Here is a 27,778-nt window from a genome sequence, read left to right as displayed (position 1 = left end):
TCTTTTGATTTGTTCTAAGAACTTACTTCATATTCTAAGGAAGGGTTAAATTTGTTCTGTATTTCTTGACTCTCTTAGAATTTTAACTACTCCTTTTCTTACATAGTCTGTGAGAATCTTTTATTCATTTTCTTACATATTTTATTTACAAGGAGCTTTCATATTTTAGCTTCTATTTTTCATTAAACTAATAAGTGTAGACTTTCCCCTGGTTTAGTCACTTACTTTTTTTATTTAATCCTCATACAGGTGTTATTTCTTTACATGTTATTAATTACATCGTTGAGTTCACATTGAGGTATTTATGGTTAAATAAACTATTGTACATTTTTAAGGGCATATATAGGAGACCATTGATAAAGGTAATTTATGTCTGTATTCAATAGTTTACACGCCTTGGTATGGGAGTCTTCATCTATTATTTACAGCAGTTTATTTTATGCATACTTTGCATATTCTTGAGTTAACATTTCACATATTAATATTATTTATATACCTCATTTTATATTACAGATCATTTCCATCCTCTTTCTTATTTTGTACATTGGAAGTAAATTCATTTATGCATTTGTCCATCATGTGAGCCTAACAAAGGAAGATTACCAATTAAAATAAAAATAGAATTATTCACTGAAAAGGAATATCTACTTGGGAATTTTTCCTGCCTCATCAAACTGAAGATTTATGGGTCTAAATTTAAATGCATTAAGTTATAAAGATATTGTAAATAGTCTGGAATATACAAATTCAATTGCTTATAAATGTCATTAAACATCATTTAATACTCAATGTGCCAGACTGTTTTTGGATGAGTATGCGTCTCCTGAAATTCTTTTAATAGGAATTAGATAGTGTCATTTAGACAAGATAGCTTGGAAACTGCTTTGGTCTGTGAGGTTTAAGATTGAACAATACCACTGAATCAAGACTAAACTTAGCATAATGAGTCAACTTAATGTTTCCCAAAGTATAATAAAAACCAGGGCAGTTTTGTATGGAGATCCAATAAGAGTCCCTAATTACTACATTAGTGATTTCTAATTATCTCCATCAGTTTAGGTAGGGAGAATAGAGGAGATTTGAAAAAAATCAAATAAAAAAATGAACCCCCAATTGTAATTACATACAAATGGATGAGGATAAAAAAGAAATTGTAAGCTAGAAAATTTTCGAATAGAAATCAGGGGTTTGTTTCTGATTCTTTAATTGGTACATTACATTCGACATAGTATCACATCATATTTATACATTATCCCTGGGCACATAACCATATGCTTTCACCTAGAATTACATTATTTAAACTCTAAGACTTGAAAAGATTATTTGTGAACTTCATTTCAGTAAAATTTCTGTAATCTGTGCATAGACTTATCTAAATTATCAGTGATAGTTCAACAAGTGATTATAAATGTTTTCTGTGTTCTACTTTTCTGATTTCATTGTATTAGATACATTTGCACATATATGCATCTTATATAGAGGCATCATACTTTTAATTTAATTTAATGTTAATTATATCTATTCATTACCAGAGAAAGGGCAGTGATTAAGTTTAACACAAGAGTAAGTTTATTGAACTAATAGCTATTTCATTATCAGAAGCAGTTAACATAACAATGTGCTTGCTGACAAACAGATAAGAGATACAATCAATTTTAATCTGCGCCTTTAATTTTTAGGGTACTGGCTGAACTTTTTCAGGACCAGTTTGTAGTGCATAGGTAGCAAAATTAACCATGGTGCTTATTAGTAATAGATTTTTAGTGTCAGTGTTTAGTATTAGGAGGAAGGCTTATTTTTACTACATGTATAAATGTTGTAATCGCTAGGGCTTTTTTCTCCTTTTAATGTTGGCATTAGTCAGAATTCTGCACTAGATCCCAGTATCACAGGCAATAGTGTTGGATATTTGATTGTATATTAAACACATACTAGAAATTTGACTTTAGTTTGTTATCACGTGTTTCAAGGCCAATGTATATACCAATATTATATTGCAGCTGAAAATTAGATAATTACTACCTTATTCCATAAAAAGAATATTTTCAAATGTTTTTGAAATATTCTAAGTACATGTCTTAAAAAAGAGAAAAGACCTTAACATAGAAGTAATACATTAATAAAATTAATATCAAACATATATTTCCTGGATTAAATTTTTAATTACCTCAATTAAAGAAACAGTCAGGGTAGAGGGAGTCTCATATCCAACTAAACACATCATTGGGTTTTGACTCAAAGTGCAGTACACAGTAGAAAGAAAATATTGAGTCAAAAACAGCAACAGTAGGCAAAGTGTATATAATAGGTTGTTTTGATGATGAACATTTGATGGTGTATGTAAGATAAAATATTTTACATGTAGGCTTAATCAAAATGGTGGTATTAATAGACATGACAGTGGCTATCATTTTATTCTTAGAAAATGTGTAAAACCTTGGAGTCTGACCTTTAAAATTAGTTTAAAATTCTTGCCCTAGCTGGTGTGGCTCAGTTGGTTGGACATCATCCCAGGCACCAAAGCGTTGCTGGTTGGATTCTCTGTCAGGGCACATGCCTGGGTTTCAATCCCCAGTAGGGGGCATGCAGGAGGCAGCCAACCCATGTTGCCCTTTCACATGGATGTTTCTCTCTCTTCTCTCCCTAAAAATCAATAAAAATATTTAAAAATAATAAAATTAGTATAAAAGTCTTATACATTTTTTTTACCATTAATAAACTTAATGCCAGAACTAATTCCTTGCTAGTCATACAAATAGTGTGATTTTAAGGTTTATTTGCCATAGAATTAATTACCCATCAAATGATTACAATGACATCATGGAATCTAGATGTGTTTGGGTAGATATAGCTTGATTTTTTACTTATCTCACCTTTTTTTTTTTTTTTAAGAACAATGGCAATATTACATACAATAATATTTAGTTCTACTCAATTACATATTTTTAAAATAATGAAAAATCTTAATTATATACAAAAACAGAGAGAATAGTGTGATGAACTCTCCATTTTCTCTAGTTTAACAGTGATCAATTTTTTGTCAAATTTGCTCCATACAAACACTAACACAATTGCCCCTTCCTGAAATTTTAAATTAAATCCAGAGATCCTACTGTTTAATTCATTAATATTTCAGCATATGTTTATTAAAGATAACGTTTAGTTTCAGCATAACCACAATAACAGTACTCTTTTTAAAATGTTAGTTTTTATTCACATTATCACTATTAGTTATTATTCACATTACAATAGTTTTCACATAAATATTATAGTTACAGTTAAGTTAATCCATGATTAAAATAACATTCATATATAGCTACTAAATTTTATTTTTAAATGTTTTGTTAAAGTAAAGTATGTATGTATGTAGAAAAGCACAAAAATATAAATGTATAACTCAAGAAATTTTCACAAAATGAGAATACCTGAATAATCAGTGACCAAAACATCAACTAGCTACGTACTGTGTTCAGTACTAGTACTGTTATTAGTATCTCATAAAGTCCAGAATTCTGCACCCTTCCAGTTACTATCACCCCAAAAATTACCACTATCCTGCCTTCTAACCAAACATAGCTCTAAGAGTTTTAAATTTTACATCATTGGAATAATGAAATACTGAGTATATTTGAGTTTCTAAAATAAAATTGATCAGCCAGTTCTTCTCTCGATCATACAAAGAAGCAATCAGCAGAGCCCAAATATACCAACATTTAAACTAAAAAGACAATTTAGTACAGATGTATTCTCTTTGGATATAATTTTTTCTTACTATCTTTGGAGTTTTCACATCTAGTCTTTTAGAAATGTTTGATACTTGTCTTTAAATCTTACTCTTTGAAACATAATCTTATCTTCAGTGTTGTTGTATAGAAACAAGTATTTCAATATGTTCACTTGAATACCAGATTATAACAAAAGAGCAGAGAAATCCAAATGTCTGTACTTCACATTTCTTTCAACCTAGATTAGAGGATTGGGCAACTTGAAGATGCTGGTGTCTAAAAGAGACTGAATAAAGTAAAGAGATTAACACTTTAGAAAAGAACTTCTCTGAAGAGAGTTTAAAAGGGTGGACAAACTGTAAATTGAAAAGCAAAGGGGGAGGGGACACAAATGTGAAGTATTTAAACAAATACTGCACAGATAAATAGTGATCAGTTCATCTGTCTTTATGGAGAGCAAAGGAAGAGAAAATGGATCTGTATGGCATCCTGAGATATTTAAATTACACATCGAAGCAAATATACTGCCCCCGCATCGGCATTGGCTCCTGAGAAATGGGGAAACATTTCCCCAGAAGTGTAGCTCGACCAGGTACAAACGGGGCACATGCCCTGTGATGTGGGGGAGTCCGCTGTGGAGCCCTGGGATGTATTTCCCGCAGGACCATCTTCGCCACCCGGGCTGATAAAGGAGTGAGGAGGCTGAGGCTGCATTTTACCAGAGGACGCAGGCAAGGCAATGGAGAAAGCCTTGTCTTCTTGTTTTGTTTTTACAGTTTGCACTCTGCACTTTTTTGGTATTGGTTTCAGGGGTGCAGCACTGTGGATAGACATTCATGTAGGTTACAAAGGGAGCCCTCGAAAATGGAAGTGCCCAGCTGGCACCACAGAGGGGGCATCCAGGCAGAGCTGACTGTAGGCTGTTCTTCACGTTGCACAAGCCTGGTTTGGAACTAACACCTAGTGCTTCTTCATTCCATCACCGAAGAAGCCTTGTTTTTGTTTTTAATATTTTCTTCCCATCTTGTTTCTACCTGGATGACTTCTTATCTTTCTCACTTTGGAATTTGGAAAATTAAAAAATGTGGGTTCTGCAGAGGATGATGTAAAATCCTGGAACAAAAATTAAGAAATCAGAGTTCTAGAACACAGTTTAGGGAAATGTGCAGAGCACAAAAGCTACGTATGAAGTCACCTATTATAAGTATAAATAACGGGTTTTGTCTGTTAAAAGCATTGATTACAAGTGGAAGGTTTAAGACTTCTTTTATATGCTAATATTTATCAAAGAAAGATAGATGATTATAGATTTAAAAAGTCTGATTTTGTTTGTCCAATATTGACTCTTCTCTTTACTGAGTTGGCTTATTTCTCTTATAATAAGAATTTTCTGCTTCTGTTATTATATTATCCTCTGTGAAATTAAAGGAGAATTTTTTTTTTTCAGTTACTGTGAAATGGCTCACAATTAAGTAAAAATGAAACAGCTTATTATTAATAATTCAAGGTTGATTTGCTTACTCTCCTTAAACCTAAAGTAATACATGCTTTCTTAATTATTTTGGAGGATACAAGAAGCATGCTATATATGATTACTATGTTTTGGTTGAAATTTTGGAGAATAAATTAAAACATAGTCCTACCTTGATAATATGGAGTTTGAATTAATTGCACAGCTAAAAATATAATGAAAGGGAAAATAATTATTTAGCTAAATCTTAATACTAAATTTAATAATAATAGCATTATACTACTGCTTGCCATTTTATAAGCATGAGAAAATAAAATAAGACATAACAAAGGCATCAATTTCATAAATACACAACCAGTGTTACAAAGTGATCATTATTCTCATCAATCAAAGATCATGAAATAAGCCCTATGAATCTCAGGCTATAGTAAATAATTGTAGAATCAGATATATTAATATTTTATGATTATATAAATATACTTAATTTTATATAGGTGAAGGGGTTGTTTAGTACTAGACCAGTAGTGAATTCTAACTTTTTTGAACTTGAATTATGCTCAGGATTTAGAAAATCTACATTTTCAAATTATGTTTAATTTATATTATGGAGTGGAGATAATTATTTCTCAAACTATAACAGCAAAATATTGTCTCTTTTTATTTTATTTTTTTCAGTGCCTAATTTGCAATAAAAAGCAAGCTAGTATATTTTAGTTCCATAAAAATCCATCATTATCAAGCACTGTGTATAGTGTTAATATAGAAGTATATTTTTAAATGCTTACCTACAAATATCTTGTTTAACTGATTCAAACATATTATCTCTTATGGAAATTGTTGGGAAAGGTAATTTTTTAAAAATCCAGGTTTACATTATAATTTTCCTTAGGAAATACCTGACATTGAAAATTTTAATTTTTGTCTCTCACACTTAAACTTGAGCTTGAATTCTGAAACAAAATCTTTGAGAACTTAAATTGTTTTCTTTGTAAGAATTCCTCATAGAATTTATGTGTCTATAATACCTATAAAATGTGTGCTAATATATCTAACATGAAGGAATATTATTTTGCCTTTAAGTAAAAACATGTAAGGTAGTTCATAAAGGGAATATTATAGTGCCTTAATGTTAGTTTTAAAATTATGTTCTTTTTTTAATCTTTAAAGTTTTACACATTTCAGTAACTTTCTAATTTTAGAAGGATATCAACAGGTCCTGTTACCGGTAGTACTATTATTTATTGCAAGCAGTGATGGCCATGTAGAACTGTAATAAGGTTTTAACCAGCTGCTTTGGCAGGTCCTCCCAAGCTGCTGATGAAAACAGTGTGATCCACATTCAGGGACACTCACTGTTGAGCATGCGCAGTGGTCTTCAGTGTCGTTTGCCTTAGAACTTGGTGATGTAAATGTTCTCAAGGCTTACTATGCAGGAAAATTATGGCTCATGGACACATCACAGACTGATGTGAAAATAAGACCAATACCTTAATTTACAATACATACAGTAACTGAATCAAATAAAATACTCCTGAGAGCTATCCACAAGAACATAAGAAATACTAGGAGAACACTGATTGAGCATATAAAGGGCATATAACAATGAGATCAACTTCACTGTTAGTGATCACCAATAGCCTCATGCATCCTCCTTTAAATGTGAGGATATTGTGCCTCCTGCAGAGATCAAAATACTCAGATCAGGCCATCTTAGTGCAATCTGCCCTGGGTCCTCATGGAAACATGCAAAAGCATTTTTAATTCTCCATACCCTCCTTCCTCAAGCCTCATGCAAACCACCAATCCTCCTTTGAGGTAATTGTGAAAATACGAATATATCACTCTCAGGCATGTTACAGTCCTAGTGAAAAGGTTCCAACTCCCTGTATGCCTGCTTCATTGGATTCTGGTGTCCTTAGCAGAGACTTGAAAAATACTCCAGTCATTATTTTCCAGATGAGTTTTTTCTAAGCATCACTCATTTTATTTATTTTGACTTTACCATAACTTGAGACTTTTAATTTCCGAAGAAAGTATCACGTACTTCCTTTTGGACTTGTAACCTTCTATAGCATTACAGGCGAGGTCCTTATTACCATCCTCATGTTGGAGAAGTGATGTGTCCGTTAGGACCTTCCCTTCGGGTGCCAGTCTGCCAGGATTGAAAACTGACCCGTTCGGTTACCAGCGTGTGACCTCGGTGGTTCTCTTAACCTTCCTGTAACTCATTTTCCTCATCTGGGGCGTACATCCTCAAAGCTCATTGTGGAGATTAAATTATTTAATGTACTTCAGCCTGTGAGTGTCAGGACCAAAGGGAGCACTCATTAAGTGCTCAAGGCAACATATATTCAGTTAAAATTGGAACAATGACATCAGGCTGATATGGAGAAAATTAAAATTCCGGGCTTAAATAGAACTAATCATACGCTCTTTTATTCCTAGAAGAAGAAAAAAAAAATCAGACTCCAAATGTTGTTTTCAAAATATATCACTATTTTACATCTGCAGGATATATTTTTTCACCTAATCCATATTCTTTAAAAGAATGGTATCTCCCTTTTCCTTTTTCGTTTGTAAATATATTGGAATGGATAGAATATAACCAAAGGTATAATGCCCAGAGAGATTGTTTCATTTCTTTTATGACGATGTCAGTCACAAAGCATGATGGTAATTTTTTAAATTTTACATTCTCATTATTTTACTTCTGCATTTAGAATGAGTTATGATATATATATTTCTTCAGATCAAAAATTTTTAAGTGATACAAATGATCATATCCAATTTGACTTAATCTATATTTTGTTAATTGTACTAGCCTCTTTGTGTCAATCCTGGCCTTAGACAGGACGTTGTTACTCCAAGAATTCTGATATCCCCAAGTACAGAATGCTGATGCCCTCAAGTCACACACAATAAATAAAAGCAGTCTGTTAGTGTAGAAAATTGGGTCTTTCTATAAGATATACCAAAGAAATCTGTCAACCATGTATCAGTATTTGAACAGAAGCTCAGGTATTTTCTTGCCTATTTTTCCTTCAGTAAAACCCTATTATCTGATAAACCTGATGGTCTCAGTCAGCCTTATATTTATATTCTTGGACCTTTGTCTTTCAAAGGCAGATAAAACTAGCAAGTGATGTCACAAGACCACTTAAGCAATGCCCCCCAAAAACTGCCAAATTGACTTTCTGTTGATATTTATTCACTAGGTTCTCTGTGCAATTCTCATGATTTTTTGATTCTGTGTGTTTTCTATTCTACCTTTCACATCAGTTGTATATATCTCACTATTTTTCTTGAAAAACAAGAGACCCAGCAACTAAGTTCCGGTGCCCAAATGCATTTAAGTGGCACATGTTCTTATTTCTGTTTATGTGTATGTCTCTTATGAAAACAAAAATTCTTATATTTTATAAAATGATAAAATATCCTGTTACTAATCATACTATTTTCCAACTATGGCAAAAATACAATTTTAAAACAGATTAGTTTTCTTATTTAACATATCTGTGAATGAAATACCAATGTATTTTTTTTTTTTTTTTAGGTTATTTTTATTGAGTCCCTATTGTATCCCAGGCATATTTTTTACATTTAATTTTCACAACAATTTTTCCAGGCAGTTATTTGTATCCCCACTTTATAGATGAGGGAATTTAGGATAAACAGCCAGAAAGTGGTGAAATTAAGATACAAACCCATTTTGTTTTTCTTCCATCAGTCTGCCTATTGCAACATAGCTATTAAAGTGGTGACTATATTATTTTATATTCTTCTATCGCAAATGAATACTGTGATAGAATTATCATTTTATTTTATTTATTATTAAATTTATTGGGGTAACATTGGCTAATAAGATTATATAGGTTTCAAATGTACACTTCTATGTACATGATCTGCATATCACATTGTGTGCCCACCGCCCACAGTCACGTCATCTTCTGTCATGGTACGTCAACTGTATGAAGCGTTTTCTCTGTTCTCAAAATATACTGCTTTTTCATGATTCCATGTTGTTTTAAGTTTCTTATCTCAGTCAGTGAACAAGATATTTATTAGAATAAACTATCTTTGCTTATCTTTGGGAGAGATCCTCTAGAGGGCAGGATTTATGGAATTCTACTTAGGAGCCAATATGGGAGCAGTACCGCATGGTTCTGGCTGACAGAGAAGACGGTACCCTGAGAGCACAGCACCGCGTGTACGAAAGTGCAGAATCAGAGACGAAAGTAACATGGAGAAGTGGATATTCTAGGCTGCCAAGTCTATAAAGCAAATCCAAGAGGGACAGTGGAACATCAGGTTTGAAAATCATGTTTTGGACAGGTTGAGACATGTTTTGGATAATAATATCAACAGTAATCATAGTTAACAACTGTTAAGAACTTGTTATAAATCTGGCAATATTTAAGAAATTGTCAGATACTGTACTAATTCATTTAAAGCTTACAATAACCAAAGGAATTAAGTATTTTTACTATCTGCATTTTATAGATTATAGAATTAAGGAAAGAAGACTTCCGTAACTTGGCCATGGTCTCATGGTGAGTGAGGGAGAGCTAGGCTTTCTATTTGAGGCCATGAGATTCTGGAGAAAGCATTCTGGACCAGTTCACTCTACTCAGATGCCAGGCTTAAGAAACCGGACCCTTCTCAGAAGGAAGTCCCTAAGAATTAGTTGTCTGGGGGTATATTTTTGTTTTTGTTTTATTAACAGAGAATTCTTGCATTTATCAAGCTTTGTGGTCATAAAGGCCTGATATAGAAATAAAATGAAAGGATTATTAGTAGAGAAATTTTGCAAAAAAATCTATGGTATTAGGATTCTAAATGTAGCATTAAAAGGTAAAAAAAAGCAGTTACTAAGAATGATTCTCAGATCTTGAGACTGGATGATTGGGAGAACATTGCTTCTAATATTATTGCTGCTACTACTACTAATAATAATAAAGTTTATGTGCTGGGAGGGAATCAGTTTTGAAAGGAAAAAATGTGCTTTCTTTTTTAAATCAAGAATGTTGGAAGTAAAAGGAAAGATAACTACAAATATTAATAGATTGAGATAACTGGATAGATAATAGGGGTTCTTTATTTTGGGATGGGAAAGTCTTGAACAAATGTACCTGACCCTTGTACACGTAAAATATGTTATTTGTTTTATTTTATTTGTTGAAATCCTCACCTGGGGATATTTTTACATTGGTTTTTAGATAGAGTGGGAGAGAGGAGAAGATGGGGGTAGAGAGAGAGAGACATCGATATGAGACAACCCGTTGCCTCCCGCTTGACCCTGATGGAGTGGACTGACCCCACAGTGAGGTTCGTGACCTTGAGCGGGGATCAAACCTGAGACTCTTTAGTCCAAGGGCCTATGGTCTAACCGCTTAGTCAGCCAGCCGGGGCTTAAAATGTGTTATTTTAAGTGCCAGCATTAAAATTGTCCCTATGTCTTAACCATTTCTGTGAGTTGCAGACCCGATGTTCCTAGGCTGAGATTTACTTGTGAGTGTCTCTCTATGAAAGAATGAACACAAAAGCAATGTTTTTTGTTTGTTTTTTTAAGTTTCAGTTTCAGTTATAAAATGAATTTAATATTAGTCTGTGATCATTATCTGCCTTATTTTTCCTTTGTTAAAATTTGCGGGGGAGCTGTCCCATGCTTTTCTCTAGGTTGCTAACGTTTATTGCTGCTGCTACTACGAGGCTTGAGATAATGGGAAATAATCACTTCCCTGAGCAGCTCATTTCTCCACTTTTTCTTCTTTCACAGTTATCCTTAGAATTGGGTTTCGGTCACAAACACCCAGGCAGTCATTGTGACTGCAAAATGTTTCATTATATTTGGGAGATTTAGGGTGATGAAATGCAAACTATTTCCAGATGTGACAAGTAGAAACCCTGGAGCCACTCCTGGGCTCTGTGACACACGGATCGTTTCTCTCATGTGCCCCTGGCCCAGTCCTTTCTGCCCAGCTCACCAAAAGGAGTGAAGACCCCTCTCCTTTGCATCGGGCTTTTCTGGCAAATAATTAGAGTGTTTATCTGTATTGATGGACATTTGACTTCACTATTCCCTTTAAAATGCTTGAGAGGTGTTCTGTTACAGCTGCAATGGTGTTTATATTTTTATTAAAGTTTTTTTTTTTTAATTAAAAATCTGCCTACAGCTTTTGCTTTATGTCACTCAGTGATGGCCAGCTTCTCGGTACACTATCTTCCCAGGCCCTCCCACTTTGACACATTCCAGCCTCCCTGGGGAATGTCTCTCCTTTACAAAACCACTCCCCACCGCATCTGCTTGGCCATCTCTCACTCATCAATCAAGACGTCAAGTCTTTTACCTTTGAGCATCCTTCCCAGACAAAGAGATTATATGCATTCTTCCAGTAACGTCTTATAGATTTTTATACAGGATTGTTGTTTTAAAATACCTTGTCAAACAGCCGTGTGTCTATTGGACTGTTAAATCTTTTAGAGCCTGCATATTCATTTTAGAGTCTCAAGTCCCAGAACTTCGTCTGGAGCAAAGTGAACACCCATAAATGCTTAGAGACAACATCAGTGAATGAGTAAATGAAACCTGAAACCAAGGAAGCAAGGGCATTTTTTTCTCTTTAGTAATTTAGGCATCTTCCTGATTTATATAAATGAATATAATTATAGTAATTGTTGAATGACACGACAAAACTCCTAACCGTTTCTGCTAACACACTCTCCCGATTTCATCATCTTTCAGCCTTCATGATTTTCACCTTCTCCTTATTCTGCCTTAGTTATACTAGTTCTTTTATTCTTTTTTTTCTAATCAATCATTCTCTCTATCACAACTCCTTAAGCCTCATGTTTCACCATCACCAACTGCTAATTTCATTAATCTAATTCTTTTCAACTGTCTGTCACATATAATTTACAAGCATATATGTAGCCCGGCCGGTGTGGCTCAGTGGCTGAGTGTCGGCCCATGTACCAAGAGGTCGCCAGTTCGATTCCCTGGCAGGACACATGCCCGGGTTGTGGGCCTGATCCCCAGTGTGGGGCATGCAGGAGGCGGCCAATAGATGTTCTCTCTCATCGATGTTTCTCTCTCCCTCTCCCTTCCTCTCTCTCTAAAATCAATAAAGAAAAAAATATATATGTAAACATTAAGTCAATATAAGGTCATCTTAACCACGAACATAAAGGGGATCCATTGCAGATACTGATTATGGGCAGGAAGTTGTTGATAAGGATACTAATGGCTAGAGGTGGTTTATCGGATTTTTCTTTAGGTCTCTGGGATTTCCATGTCACAGTTTTTAAGTGTCAGACATTTTTACTCATAATGGTTATTCAATAAGTGATTTTGAATTTTTTTTCTTAAATATTGTGTGTATGTGTTTTTGTGGCCTTATTGGCATCTAATAAGTATCTTAGATGCTTTTTAAAAAAAATAATGATATAAAATTTTGATTTTTGTTGGCGAGAACTTTATTATGAGATATGTAGGTGGGTTTGTGTTTTGTCATATGTTAATAATGATATAGACATTTTATATATCATAATACACTGCCAATCTATTTAACCAGAATCTCTTACTGGCCCCAACAAAGATTGATTAACATGATTAATACTTTTATTTTATATGTGGTTAAATATTTACATTAAATCAGATGAACCCCAATCAAACACAAAGTTTAAATTTCTGGAATGTAATAGAACTATTTAAGGACCTAATCTTGCCACTTAAATAGAACATAACTAAAATGATTTTAAACCTTAACAAGCATGACATAATCTTATTTCAATAATTTAGCATTTTTGTGATGGCATTTAAAGCCAAATTAGATTCACTGCCTATCAGTTTTCAAATCTTTAATTACCTGATGATAGATTAAATAGAAAGGATAAGAGGTCCCTAGGATATAAATAAAATTAAAATGTTTATGAAGGGTTAGATTTTAAAATAAATAATTTAAAATTATGTTTATTATGCAAAGAAAAAAGAACATTTTATCTAGTATGTTATATTTATCTCACAAAAGCAAAGATTTCACTCCAAAGTTAAAATTTTAAAAAGAATGTAAATAACAATTAAGAATGCATTTATGTGTGATAACTAAGTAATTAGTCACTGGATATAAATTTATATTTTAGATAACAATTTTATTTCTCTATCTTCTTTTGAATTCTGACATTTTATTTTAATATATATTCTTTGGTGGAAATATGTATAACATTTAGTACATGAACTATAGTGTTACAAAATAACTAGAAAATATAGTGCAATGTTTTTCTACAAAACAGTGTAACCTTTGCCTCGGTGGTACTAGCATGTCACCTGTGGTATTAGGAAACAGCTGTCTTGAGGATAGGTATGCCAGTTTTGGCAAAAATAATGCATTTGTTATTATATTGCAAGGGGCATATGTATGCTAGCAAATCATTCCTTGTTTATCTGAAATTCAAATGTAACTGGGCATCCTGTATTTTATCTGGCAACCTTTCTCTAGGTGTTACTGAAGCCTATGCAGTCCGGGCTGCAAACCTGCTTTCGTGAGGGAGTTTTTTCTCAGTACAGAAAAACAGTGGTCAGCTTTTACTTCTCAGTGAGTCAGCACATTAACTCCCCTCTGAGCCGGCAATTCCTGTTTCAAATCTGCTGTTTGTTTTGACATAGAAGTGACGGTGGTATGTTAGGGGAAATCGATCAAGTACCTTAAATAAATACCCATGCTTTTACACAGTTTCTAAATCGTGTGTGGTGTGTGTGTGTGTGTGTCTTTTTTGAAATTAAACTTATGTAACTTGTGTGATAACTATTTTATTTACCAACCAAGAAGATTTTTCCATTTGTTTTCATGGCTTTATTATTTAAGGTTTCAGTTAAATTATTTTGAAACATTATCCTTGTTTAAGTAAGCTTTTTGAAATGAGTGTCTTATATCTTTATTCTTAAGTTTTCCATCTTTGATTGCTAGGATGTATGCTTGATTTCCATATAAAAGATGAAATTGCACACACCATTAGTAGTTGGTCCAATATTGTGATTCAATGATGTCATTTGTTGAAAATAGATCTAACCAGGTGCAACATCCTTGTACTTATAGAAATAACCAGTTCTATCCATGCATCTACCATGCTTTCTGCTTTGAAAATTAATGCTGATTTCAACCTTACAGGAAGTAAAACTAATTTGGACTCTCATAATGTTGTTTTGAAGTAAACTACTTCAAACACAAGTATCTAAATGTCAGTAAATATTATCAGCTCCATAATTTTCAAAAAAGAAAAAAAACAATTTATTCTTTAAAGGAACACATGGATATCTTGTTAGAGTCTTAGATACTAACTTGAAAGTATTTTGTCATTATTAAAGAAATATATAACTAAATGAATTATCCTCAAAAGAAATTTCAAGGGTACTTCCTTGACAATGTGAATATGATTTTCAGATGGTTCTGAACCAAATCAGAGTGTCCATATTTTAGTGGATTGTGATGCAGAATCTCAGAAAAATTTTCAATATCCTAAGCATGAAAAGCAATATATAGTAGAGTTTCATTTCTTAAATATATGCCAATGTAGGATAAAAGCATCTCTGAAATTTAATCCAGTCTCCAAACTTGACTTTAAGATACCATGAGGCAAGAGGGTTTTGTTTATCAAAGAGAACCTGGTATAGTGGCCAAAGTGTTCCAGGTAAGGTTACGTCCTATTATTTATTTTCCCCCTCAGGAAAAATTGTTAAGCTTCTAAAGCATAATTTTTTAACATTTCTAGAAACATTTGGAATAGATTCCTTCAATATATAAAATTATATGAAAGTACAATATCATAATAAACTTTCTAAAACAAATATTTGAGTTTCATGTTTTCAGTATTTAAGAAAGATATTTAGGATATTGCCAATTCTTGCATCTAGATGGGAAAGTTATACATGATTACTGTGTGTTTGGAGATATTTTGCTCAAATCAATTCAGATAAAGATAATAAAGTATATTGTCTCATTAAAGGAGTTGATACACTATTACTGTTTTTCTGTTGTAGGGTTCAAAGCTCTCTTAGTCAATGTAGTTAATTAGAGAGAAAGGTTTTTAAACAGAACAAAATTGAATTACTATCATTACACTACCCTGTTAAAATATTGGTGGCAGTCGACACGGTCACGGCAACTCGGAGTAGATACCTCCTTTTGAACCAGTTGTAAATGTACTACTGCCTTTGTGGGGGCAGTTTACATTACAGATACACACACCCACAAACACACCCGATGTATGGAAATGTATAAAAGCCGGTAGGTAGATCCTCTGTTTAGAGGGAACACCATGATGTTTCTGTCTTTCAGTTTATGATCTGCTTTTACAGAGGGAACAGAGAACAGGTGTTTCTGACTTCTCCAAGGGGTAATGGGCTTAAACTCCTGTATGCCAGCCTCGCCTTCGATATAAAGGAGCGTCCTGATGTGAGCCTCATTAAAATCTGGATGAGCTCTGGAGTAGGTCACTGATCTCAGCCCCTGAAGTGTTTCGCAGTAGAGGAGAGTCTCAGTCACCTAGGATGTTTGAAGGCTGTCCTTTCTTTCAGTTGCAGCAATAGATTAGATCACTTCACAAGCTGTATTTATTACTTTAGCTTCTGCGGTTTATCCTGCCATACAGTGTAAAGGGCATTTGCTTCCTGCTATGCAAGGAGCAGAATGTGGATATTCAAATTATTAAATTGTCATTGCAGTATATTACACCAAGTTGTGTTTTACCAGGCTATTATGATGTTATTATACATGATAGAAAGAGGAAATCAGAACTGATGATTTTACAATTGTTTTTGCAACACACATGTTAACAGCATTTCTTCTTAAGTCAAGAATGTTTAAAAGTTCCCTAATTTAATATCATACCTTATAAACTATAAAAGGCAATAACAGGATTCCACAATATGAGGAAAATATGCATTATAAAACTTTCATTAAAATTATATATGTTGGATATATATATACATATATGTAATATATGTGCCCTACACACACACACACACACACACACACACACGCTAAATTATAAGAAGGTAGGTATTTGAATATCTGTTTTCCATCGAGAGTGATTTTTCTCATCTGTATTTAAGTTAGTGAGATAAATATCTTATATGTAACATTTCTGTGACTCACTAGGAGAATAGACACAGTGACTGAATAAACAGAGGCGAAACGGACTCTGCAGGCTTTTTCCTATTACTTTGGATTTGACTGCAAAGAAAGTCTTTCAGCCACGTCAAGTGAACAGTTCCCCACATATGATGATGAATAGCTAGGGGAAAAAATGCATTTGTGAAATTCTCCAAGTATGCTTTTATAATTCCAAAACACACAGAATAGATCCGAAAGCAGAGAGATTCAGTGCATTTGACCCAGTCTCTCCAGCCTGAAATGCTTCAGCAAATGCGTAGTCAGAACAGTTACTACAGTGGAATAACTCTCGTCGGCCCTGCCTCTAAAATGTAATGACATTGATTTTTTAAAAATAATCTTTGTGTGCTATTTGTCCACTATAAACTCATACAGTCTCAAAATAATAATGATTACTCTATATTTTACACTCGCACCTTAAAAGCCTTGAAACAAAATGTTTGTGACTACGACTTTAGTAATAATATAATATTTCATTTTCTCCACTTGGTCTGCCTGGGCTTCCCATTTGGCAGATCAGCTTCTGTGGTGGAGGAATCACCCTCCCATTCTAATTTGTGCTGACCTTCAAGCTCGGCTCTTATACCTGTCCTATTTAGATTTGCATTCCTGAATTAACAGAGAGGTTGGAGGAGGTCAGTTGAATAAAAGGTGATTATATTATTCAGACAACTACTGGAATAGGTGCACTTTTAATAAAAGTGGCAGCACATAGTAACCCTAGCAGTAATGAGTATACGCCCTGTAAGCTCCTGTTTATATTTAAGATACTGAGTATGATGTGCTAAACTTCTGTGTTCTTATGAGTGTGAACCACTTAACACAATTTTTTTTTTGTATTCTAAGTCAAATGAACATATAATATGAATGCTAGTAGCTTTTCTCATAAGTAATCTTTTAACCTAATAAGAAATATTTTACAGATTTAAAGATGTGTTAGGTTGACTAATTTCTGCATTAAGACATAGCTTTTCAGTATATTCATTTTCTTCTTGAGTTCCTTTTTTCTTGAACTACTAGAATGATGTTTCCTATAAATTAGTATTTTTTTACATACCATTTAAAGAAAACACTTCAACCTGTAATTAATAACTCTAACTTAAGTTGAAAAGAGTAATATTCTTTGTAGGGTGATCATATTTTTTTAGTTATCCGGGAAAGCATAGGATTATATCTTGGGTAATTATTAGGAGTGCTCATTTTCATTCACACAACTGCTCAATTTGGAGTGTAAGTTATTTGGACACTGTAATTATTTGTTCCAATTTAATTTATAAACCCGAATGTCTATGGTGGCTTACTATTCTAATTTACTGAAGAATTTTACATTCTGATTGGTATAAACAAAATATATTTGAATCATTTATAATCAAGTTTATCATAAAACGGGATAGAATTCAAAGTCAAAGAAAAATAGGATTTGATTCTTTTAAAAGATTCTCTTTAAAAAGTTTCTATTTGCTAATAGAATATTCTCTATAGCAATATGACCAGGTAAGTTATAATAGCTACCACATGGTCCCATGTTGTAGCTAACTCATTTTACAATTCATATTATATGATATAAAACAAAATCTGTTTTGATTCTTTTCGATCCTGGTTACTATACAGTATCTGCATCTCTTCATTTGCACTTTAATTTCTGGCTATGCCGGTGACTGACCCCTACAATTTTAATGCTGTGATTCTGCTAAAAGGTGAACCAGTGAAGAAATGTTTGATGGTTTGGTCAGAAACACGGTTCGTGAGTAAAAATAAATGAGAAAAGCAGACAAAAACAAATCAGGAAAAAGATACAATTAGATATTCTACTTGAAATAAGTGGAAACACCCAAGGAGAGGAATTGCTCTGATCGGCATATTATTACATGTTTTTTTTTTTTAAAAGCCAGCCCTTCACCAGATTGAAACAATTCAGTTATGCTATGTAGTTTAGCTCCCAATTTTTAATGAGATACACACCTACGTGATTTTTATCACAACTGAACAATCTTGATTTTCAACACTTTTTTTAATGTTTTTATCGATTTGAGAGAGAGAGAGAGAAACATCGATGAGAAACACGTTGATTGTTTGCCTCCCACACAATCTGAACGAGGGTGGGGATTGAACCCGCAACCTAGGTATGTGCCCTTGACTGGAATTGAACCCTCTACCCTTTGGTCTGCAGGCCAATACTCTAACCACTGAGCAAACTAGCCAGGGCAATTTTCAACATATTTTTATATACATCTATTATGTGCCCGATACCTACCTAAGGGATGCAAGTTTCTGTTCCCACTGTGCTCATGGTCAAATATTACAGACATTATGGATAGATGAAAAGAAATAGCCTTTATCATCATAAATGTATACAATATTTAAAAGCATCAAATATGAATGATTGAGTCTGGACATAATTTAATACATTTTTAAGACTAGACCAAATTTGATAGTATATTTTCCTCTCCTTTGCCTTTACCCTCATTATGAGAATACTGATTTCTCTCAGGGAATTAATTTATGTATTTAAAAAAATTGTAGACCATAAAATGGTTTAGTTTTCATATAATTTAAAAAGTGAGATACAATAAATCCAGTAACTATGAATCATTCTTCTTTAACTACATAAACACTTTCTGGTACAGTATTTTCTATTATATGTTGATTTACTATATATAATTTAGAGTTTATTAAATTAAATATATAACAAGTTGTTTATAGATATTCTAAAGACTTGTTCTAGAAAGTGAGAGCTGCACATTTTTTAATGCCCTGATTGTGTGTGAAAAGAGAAGTAGGGACTGGCTTAAACATAATTTTTAAAAATTGAGCTCACAGAATTGTTGATTGGTATATGAAGGGTACATTTCCCATGCAAAACTGATTTGCAAACATGTCAAAACTGTCATCTTCAGAAAGCCCAACAACAGAATGACCGTGACCATTAGAAACCAAGGTAACACTCACTGAACTATTTGGACACTACAGGGGTCTCTGATGGGGGGTAAAACGCGTTTCCATTGTTGTTGCATCTGTTACAATTATGTTCAATTTTAAACACCAAAAACCAGACTCATTTTCTTAGAGCATTTTTTTTTTTCTTTTTCGCAGCACGGAAAAGGATATGCTAGTCAATTCTACAGGACTTCCCCGAAGCAGCATGATTTGCACAAAGTCGACCAACAAAAGCATCAACTTTTCAACTTCATTATCTTGGCCATCCAGTTAGTTGTGTGTAACTGAGTATCAGATTGCCTCTGCAGTCATCACGGCCAAGTTAGGACCTACTTGCTCTCAGCAGGTCTGAGAAATGAGTTGAAATGTGCAGAACTGTAGAAACTTTAGGCAACTGATTTTGCCTCTTCGATCAGTGTGTGCCTGTTTACAGCACTATATATCTTACTCTTTCCAAATGTCACTGAGCCCTTTAGATGTTTATATTCACCACGAGAAGCCAGTCATAAGGATAAAGAAAATCTGTGCATTATAAATGCAATATCACTGTTTTAAACTTGACTGTTTTATATTATTTTTGTGTGATCAAGTGTTCCCCAAACTATTCCAACTTTACAAGAAAGATTGTGATTATGTTCTTTTCACCTGTGGGTTATAAAAAAAAAAAAATGTTGTATTCTGACGACCCACAAAATATCAAAGACATTCTGTAGTTTATACACCGTGTTGCAAAGTGTTTACTGTACTATTTCAAAGCTTCTAAATAAATATAAAATATATATATTATATTATATAATTTTCCTAAAATGTGGTACAACTCAGTTGGTTTTTAAATGGATTCATACAGTCCACATCATACAATAAAGTAAAAGGTAATTCAGGGTCCCAAAGATAAACTTACTAAGAAAAAAAATAAGCATTAATTGTTTCCTCCCAGTTTTCATATCTTAGTCAACCCTGTTTTTCCTTGTTTAAAAGAAAATGAAGCTCTAAGCTACAAAATTTTGTCAAGAACTTGTACTGAATTTTCAATGCCAAAGATCTAGCTGTCGATTTATCCGAGCACTGAACATGTACTATCAAAATACCTAACAATCTACATTATTTCGATTCTATTTCTATGGCTTTGAATTGAGGATCATTTAAAGCTTTTATAAAGAATCTATTCAGTCATCTGTACTTGTTGTTAGAAAAACAAACACTGGGTGTCGGTACATTTTGTGGTGTAAAATATGTAATTGAAGATTACTATTTTAAGAAGTCCTCAATCATATAACTCAGAATTTTATTTTACATAGTTTTGCATAGTTTTGTGACTTCGAATAACACATGCATATAAAATCTATTTATAACTCTATGAATATAGAGAGATATATAAATCTCTGAACTGGTAATGAATAAGTATAAGATATAAAGAATCTCTAAATTTAAAACAAATCTAATAAATTTGGAGATAGAAACATGGTACATTCTTGTTTCAGTATTACCTTATGTGTGAAAGTTTTATAGCTTAAATGTAGTCAGTGCTGTATTAATGAGGAAATTCTACATGAGTCAGCCTTGAAAACTGAAGCTTTTCTTTTACTTTATGTCAACAGGTTAATGACTAAATTCTGTAGGATGCCTTTTTTCCTTTTATATATATATCACTTTTTTCTACTGCTGTTTATTGCTTTTTGAAATACAGTTAAGAGAGAAAAATCAGAGAATGTGACATAATCTTCTAAACAAAAAATCGAATTGTCACAGATTTCCATTTAAGAAACCTCCCACAGTACAACTAAAGCTTTGCCCAATCCAAATTACAGACCTACTTTAAAACATTTCCCTTAATTTTTAACTGATATTATTTTCAATGATAGTTTGAGCTTTGCTATGCTATTAAAGTACAGGCTAAAAACACATAACAAATGTTTTCCACCTAACTTTATGTCATTGAAATGGGACTATTTTCCTTAGATTTAGCATTAAAATGCATACATATGTTCATTAGTCCTTGATGTGTATCTTTGAGTGATATCGTGGTATCTATTTGACTGTTATCGAATTAGATAGTTATATCATAATCACAATCAGTTTCTATAACAAAGTAATGTGTATAATGTTCCAGTCTTTTGGGGACCCTTGAAAAATATATCAATTTATTTCATCAACTATGACACAAAAAGCACACACATGCACTAAGTGCAGCCGTAACCATTTCTCAAACTCTTGGCATTACTACATTAATATTTTGGATGATGGACTATTTTAGTAAGAAAATGTTTCTATATAATTTAACTAGAAAATGTGTGTTTGTTGTAATTGCTTTTTAAAGAAGAAAATGATTTTCTTGTCGCATCACACTGCTTTAATTAAACCCTTTCATTCATCATTTTACAATCGTGGGGGAGACCCACATCCATCTGCCTTATTATGTGCATTGAAAATAAGGTTGTACTCACTTTATATATAACAGCTATATGAATTCATTTGACATAAAAAATTTTCTTTAATTATTTAGCCCTTTATATCATTGTATATAATCTCCCTTCTTAGATCATATATTTGTGTATTCGTTTTTTAATGTTTTGTAGTAACCAGTTATACTAATTTGCATTTTTAGCTCCTAAATTTTATTATCAATCTGCAGAAACAAAAATCAACAAAACTTTTACCTAAGTAGTGGGACAAACAGAATTATTTAAACATGAAATACTAAACAATTAGTTTTTTAAACAACGACTACATCCAGAATAAATCAGAAGCTACAGCAGAATAAGGGTATGACTTTAGTACATTGGCTAAAATGTTATATATTAATAAATTAATTAAATAGAAAATGCCGCCAACCAATAATTGAAGGTTTCCAAATAAACATTTATTAGATTCATATACAAAGAATTGTAGAATAGTTTTTCTATTTACTCTAGTCATCCTAGCGTCCAATTTTCACAGTTTTATATATATATATAAATCAAAGAAATAATATTCAAATTATAAGACAGTATTTCATCAATAAATTACCTGAGAAAAGAATAATCATGATATTTACTCCTTGTTAACATAGTTTTAGAGTAGTAAACAGTCAAAATATTTTCCTGTGGAAACAGTGTCTTAATGTTTCGAAGGTATGTCAAATGACAATTTTTAGAAATATTTCAGCCACATGTAAAATTCTAATTTTTAACTGTGAATATGATTATGTGAACTCATTTTAAGTCAAATATTTAAATATTGCAACAAAATTACTTTACAGATATAGTGATACCTGTTTCATTATAAGTGAATCACCTTTTGGGGACAGTATTAAGAAAATATATGTATTTTATTTTATGAAGATATTAAATGCAATGCCTTTATCAAACATTGCAAATTAAGTAATATAGGAGACGTAGATGTCATTTGCTTGTTTCATTTCTTAATAGTGTATAATTTGCTGTGAGATCTTTCATCATGGAGATGCTTTTCTGCTTCTCCAATAAGAGGATAAAAAACCATCCTCCCCATTCTCAACATAAACTTTGATAACTGCGCATTATATTGAGTCATTTTACCTTCCACAAGTTACTTACTGGAGTAAAGTTCATTCTCAATACAATTACTCGGTCAAAATGTTGCAAATATTAATCAGGATAAAAAAAATCATTCAAGTTACTGACTGAAAATAACACTGTCATTTGTCATTGCACGTGGTGTTCTCCTACCCCCACCCCCATTTCTATATGTGCTTTTAATACCCAAGGAACGAAAAACTACTTACAACATTGGTATACTTGATAATTTTTTCTGAAAATCATATTTTTCATATTGCAATTTCTTGGGTTCTTTACCCTTTTCAACTCTAATTTTGTAGTAGTAAAGGCTTTGCACTTAACATCCTTTTTACGTTCTTTTTTTATCAGGGAAAAACAGAAAATGACAAAATTCCGTATTTTTTATGCCATAGAGTAGCAGAATTATTTTATATATCGTTAGCACTTCAAGGACCATCCCTCTGCCGAGTCAAACAAAACCCTTCTACAGTAACCTGTGAAACTACTGTTCAGTAGAATATTCTTTTCTTTCTGAAGCTTGGGGTCCGTTTTAGACAATAGCGTTCTGTGGGAAGACAGGTAGATGGCTGCCGTCAGAGTATTGCAGGCAATAATATGATGGAATTTAATACCTTCCGTGTGCATGCTTGTATTTCTAATCATTGTCAATTTTCAGTATTTGTAAAGTTAGAAAACTGGCTTTTATTTCTTGAAAACTTGTCACATCCGTAGTTTGAAGTTTTACACTCCAGATGTTTTTGAGTTACGTGAAAATATTGCATTGATGATGCAATTTTTTAAAGAAAATTTTCACACGAGACTCAAAAGCTTCTAAATGCTAGAACTCAAACTTCCAATTCATCCATACATCCTTGAGCTGAAAGTAAGCAGGGAATTTCTGCGCGAAACACATTTTTGAGACAGTTATCTGTGAGTGAAAACAGGGTATTACAACAAAAGATAAGTTTAAATCTTAACTATAGTGTTTGTTACTGTGAATGCTATAATAATACATAAGTAAAATGAGTGTAAATGTAATATATTATTTTATACTGCTGTATACATATGAAATAAATAAAACTAGGATACATATTATGCCATTTTTCCATGCATGGATCTTCCACTGACGTCGGTGGGATCTTTGAATAAAAATCAGTGGCAAAATATGGCCAAAAGTGTAAAAACAACTTGCTGATTTAGTAATTCTAGTTTTAATAAAACAGGTCTAGGGGGACAGCTGTTCAAAACTGAAGCAGCATATGCTAGGTTTAAAGGATTTCACTATATTTATAGTTTTGAAAGTATGCATTTAGTCCCATATGGTTCTCATGATACCCACAATGAATATTTTAAACATACATGTTGCACTTGATGTTTTATTTTCTTCTTAACTCTTTTGACTTGTAGTAATGCGAAGGCTCTGCAAGGGTTGAGACAGAGGTTGCACCTAGAATATGAGTGCCTTCAAGCATTAATAGAAAGTAATTTCATGTAAAATTTTAGAAACAAATTAGTTCATACTTAGTTGATGGAAACATAAGAAAAAATAAAATTTATATGGGTATCATTTTCCAATAAAAATATAAATTAAGTATAGATTTTTTAATAATGTAAAATGTAACAATGATCTAAATGAATTTATATTAATTTACATTCTGAAATAGCTGAAGGGTGGCGGAAGGAATGTCGTGCTTCTTAATCACGTGTGGTTTGTAAAATTGATTTTCTTAAGTTCAAAGTACACATATCTAGATAGGGGTTAATTTTCTGAAGCAACAAGAGAGAGGACCAGGTATTTCTCTTGCTTTGAACATCTAATAAAGCCAACATTATGGTGGAAAAAATGATGTAAACTATTCAGGAATGGTAGTTCTCAATGAAACCCTAATAGTCATAGTTTCAAGTTGCTTCGGTTCTTCTGTTGATCTGTGTCTCTGGTCCCTTACATTGACCATTTTGGGGGACCATGTCATGAACTCTTCTAATTAACCAAGATTATGAATTTTCAGAGGTAAAATTTATCAGATTATGAATGTATTCAAGTCAGACAATGAGGGGATGCAACAATGCATGGCAATATCTTCCTTCAAGAAAATTCTAGTTTGCTTTGGGAACCAATAAAATTATAGAAAAAAATATTAAACAATCAAATGATCAAATAATTAACTGATCAAAATTTGTGGAGTCATGAGAGGAAATTAGTATATTAAGAAAATAACATAAAAGGATGTAAATAAAGTAGAAAAGTATTAAAATCTCATTTATAGTAAAAAGCAAATAGTTCTTTGTGAAGTATTTTTTCAGATTCATGTGTGAAATAGGTCACAACATGAAATACATTTTGTACTGTGAATTATTTCCTCAAATTTTTGAAAAGCACAGTACCATATGATTTCTATTTCAAATTTAAACTTATTTAATACTGTGGAAGGACAAGAACGATCTTTTCCAAAAGTCATTTCTCATCTGAATCTGAATCTTTACTTTTGTAAACTATGGAGAAGTACACTTAGGTGTAGAATTTTCGTGAGAATTAGGTGAACTGGTTCATGTACAATGTGTCACACAAAGCCAACACACAATATACAATATGTGGAGTATATGATTAATATTCTTTGCTATGACTTTACTACTATTCTTCATTATTAAAAGTAGGCAGAACAGTCTACAAATAGAAAATATTATTTTTCCAAATTGCAGGCTGCTTTAGAGTTGTATTTATGCAGTGCTGATTTGAAAACCACAGACCTGACTTTGGTATTTACCCATCAGCTCGGTTCACCTTTGCCTCTCTATTTGTTGGTGGTGTGGAGTCCAGGAAATAAAACTCGCAATTACTGAGTTTTAGTCATCTCCCTCAACTACCCTCTTTTCCTACTGTTAAAAAATATACATGTATGATCACACAAGGATATGTTTATCTGATTTTTCCCTTGAGCCCAATGTGCTTTCTGAACATTTTATTCCCATACAAATAGTTTGTTGAAATTACTGCATATTTGACAGAATCATGTTTTTGCATATGACATTATATTATAAAATTGAATTTGGGCAGTAGTCTGTATCTGCTCAGTAGAACTGAATTTTTTAAATGGTTCTAATTATAGAATTCTTTAACAAAAATTTTTTTTTTCTTTATTGAGTTTAGAGAGAGAGAAGGGGAGAGGGAGAGAGATAGAAACATTGATGAGAGAGAACATGGCTGACCGCCTCCTGCATGCCCCCACTGGAGATTGGGCCCACAACCTGGGCATGTGTCGTGACCAGGAATCGAACTGGTTACCTCTTGGTGCATGGGTCGATGCTCAGTCACTGAGCCACACTGGCTGGGCCAGTTGTAGAACCCTTGAAGTTGTCCTTTATCGGCTCACCAGATTAGACCCTGTTTTCTAGAGCTGTCCCTTTGGCTGTTCAAACATTTCTAATTTTTTTCTCTTTTCTCTTGAATTCATTGAAAATTTTACTTCTTTGTCTTGAAAACAAAATTTTAATTCATTAGCTGAAATTAGGCAGTTCATATTAATCTGTGACTAGGTTAATGTTTCTAGGGAACATTTATATTTTACAGGACATTTATTAATCTATGTAAAAATGTAGAGACTATTGAGTGGATAAAGATACTTTTTGTTTTATTTCTTCTTACTTCTGTTCTTTTCTTTGAGAGCAGCTGATAGTCAATCATTAGGCAACTCCTCAACCAATCTACCTGGGAGAAAGGAACATTTAATCAGCATTGCTATCCCAGAAAATGGAACACAGTTCCTAACCCCTCCTTCCCATTGTCGGTGTGAGTGACTCCTCTCTTAATGGTGACAAAGGAAAAGAAAACAATTGATGTTTTGAAGTACATAAACCTAGAATTCTGAATTGTATTGTAAAAGAGTGAGAGTTCTCTTAGTCTTAGTTGTGTTTTCTAATTAATAATGAAGTGAATGATCGATTTCATCGTTTTCTGGCAATATATTTCTCTCAAAATTGGTATTTATGTGTGTGTGTGTGAGAGAGAGAGAGACATGGTGAGATGGTGACAGGTATTAATTGACACAAGAGAGATTCATGTGGAGAAATAATTGAAGAGAAAGAATATTCTCATAGGTAAACACATTCTGTGCCCTTCTATTAATTAGTGTTTAGAACATTAAAGCGCCTGCTTGAGAGGTAATAATATTTGATCATCAAAAAGCTGGCTTGGTCTTTTCTACACTTGGGCAGCCAATGATCAATTTCTTTCGACAATGTGTAAAAACCACCCTTATTTATTGCTGCGCTCCACAGAGTACGAAGAGACAACGTAATGGCTATAATAAAATATTCCAAGTAAAGTCAAATTAAAGAGATTAAATGAGAAAGAAGACGGAGAAAAGATAGAATACAATCATTACCGTCCTTCATTCTCCATTGCATTTTAAGAGACTGAGAAGAAGTTTTGATTTTTGAGGTCCATGTACATATATCCACGTGTATGTTAAAACAAGGAGAAAAGTAATAAAAATAATAGATTTTTGGTAATTCTTGTTAGACTATGAAAAAGAATGATGTAAAATGTTATGTACGCCCCAGGTAGGAGTAAAAAAAAGAAAAGAGATATATACACTTCATTTAAAAATATACTAAGCCCAAGCTTACTCACCTGGGATGCCTTCACAGAAATGTTCTCTGTTTCTATTATTTCTTTGAAAATGATGTATGAATCCATATGCCAGTGTTTGCAAATATTATTCATTTCCATGGTGTCTCAATAATCCTAAAATAATGTACGTGGAATTATAGGGACCAGAATGAAGGTAAATTGGCAATATCATTAATAGATCATGTGAAATCATGTAAATTGGCATAACATGTCATCAAATGTATGAAAAGGTCATAGCACCGTGATTATTGGTGAAGGGTATTGCTCCTGAGGTGGGAAGAAGTTTCCAACTGCCAATCAGGTAAATGGAGTGGAGAGAGAGAGAGGGGGAG

General features: G+C 32.9%; 1 protein-coding gene across 1 annotated transcript in view; it reads left to right on the top strand.

The window, feature by feature from the left end:
• PCDH10 (protocadherin 10) overlaps positions 1 to 20,925 on the top strand; it is a 40,503-nt gene extending 19,578 nt beyond the window's left edge. Inside the window, exon 5 of the mRNA XM_036241976.1 lies at positions 19,458 to 20,925. Within this exon, the coding sequence (XP_036097869.1) occupies positions 19,458 to 19,477 (20 nt within the window). The 3' untranslated portion in view covers positions 19,478 to 20,925. The remainder of the gene's footprint in view (positions 1 to 19,457) is intronic.
• The last annotated feature ends 6,853 nt before the right edge of the window (positions 20,926 to 27,778 follow it).

The sequence above is a fragment of the Molossus molossus genome, unplaced genomic scaffold, assembly GCF_014108415.1.
Source record: "Molossus molossus isolate mMolMol1 unplaced genomic scaffold, mMolMol1.p scaffold_m16_p_4, whole genome shotgun sequence".
In the NCBI taxonomy this organism is placed as follows: Eukaryota; Metazoa; Chordata; class Mammalia; order Chiroptera; family Molossidae; genus Molossus; species Molossus molossus.
The sequence above is the reverse complement of the archived record's forward strand: the minus strand, read 5'-3'. Positions and strand labels throughout refer to the sequence as shown.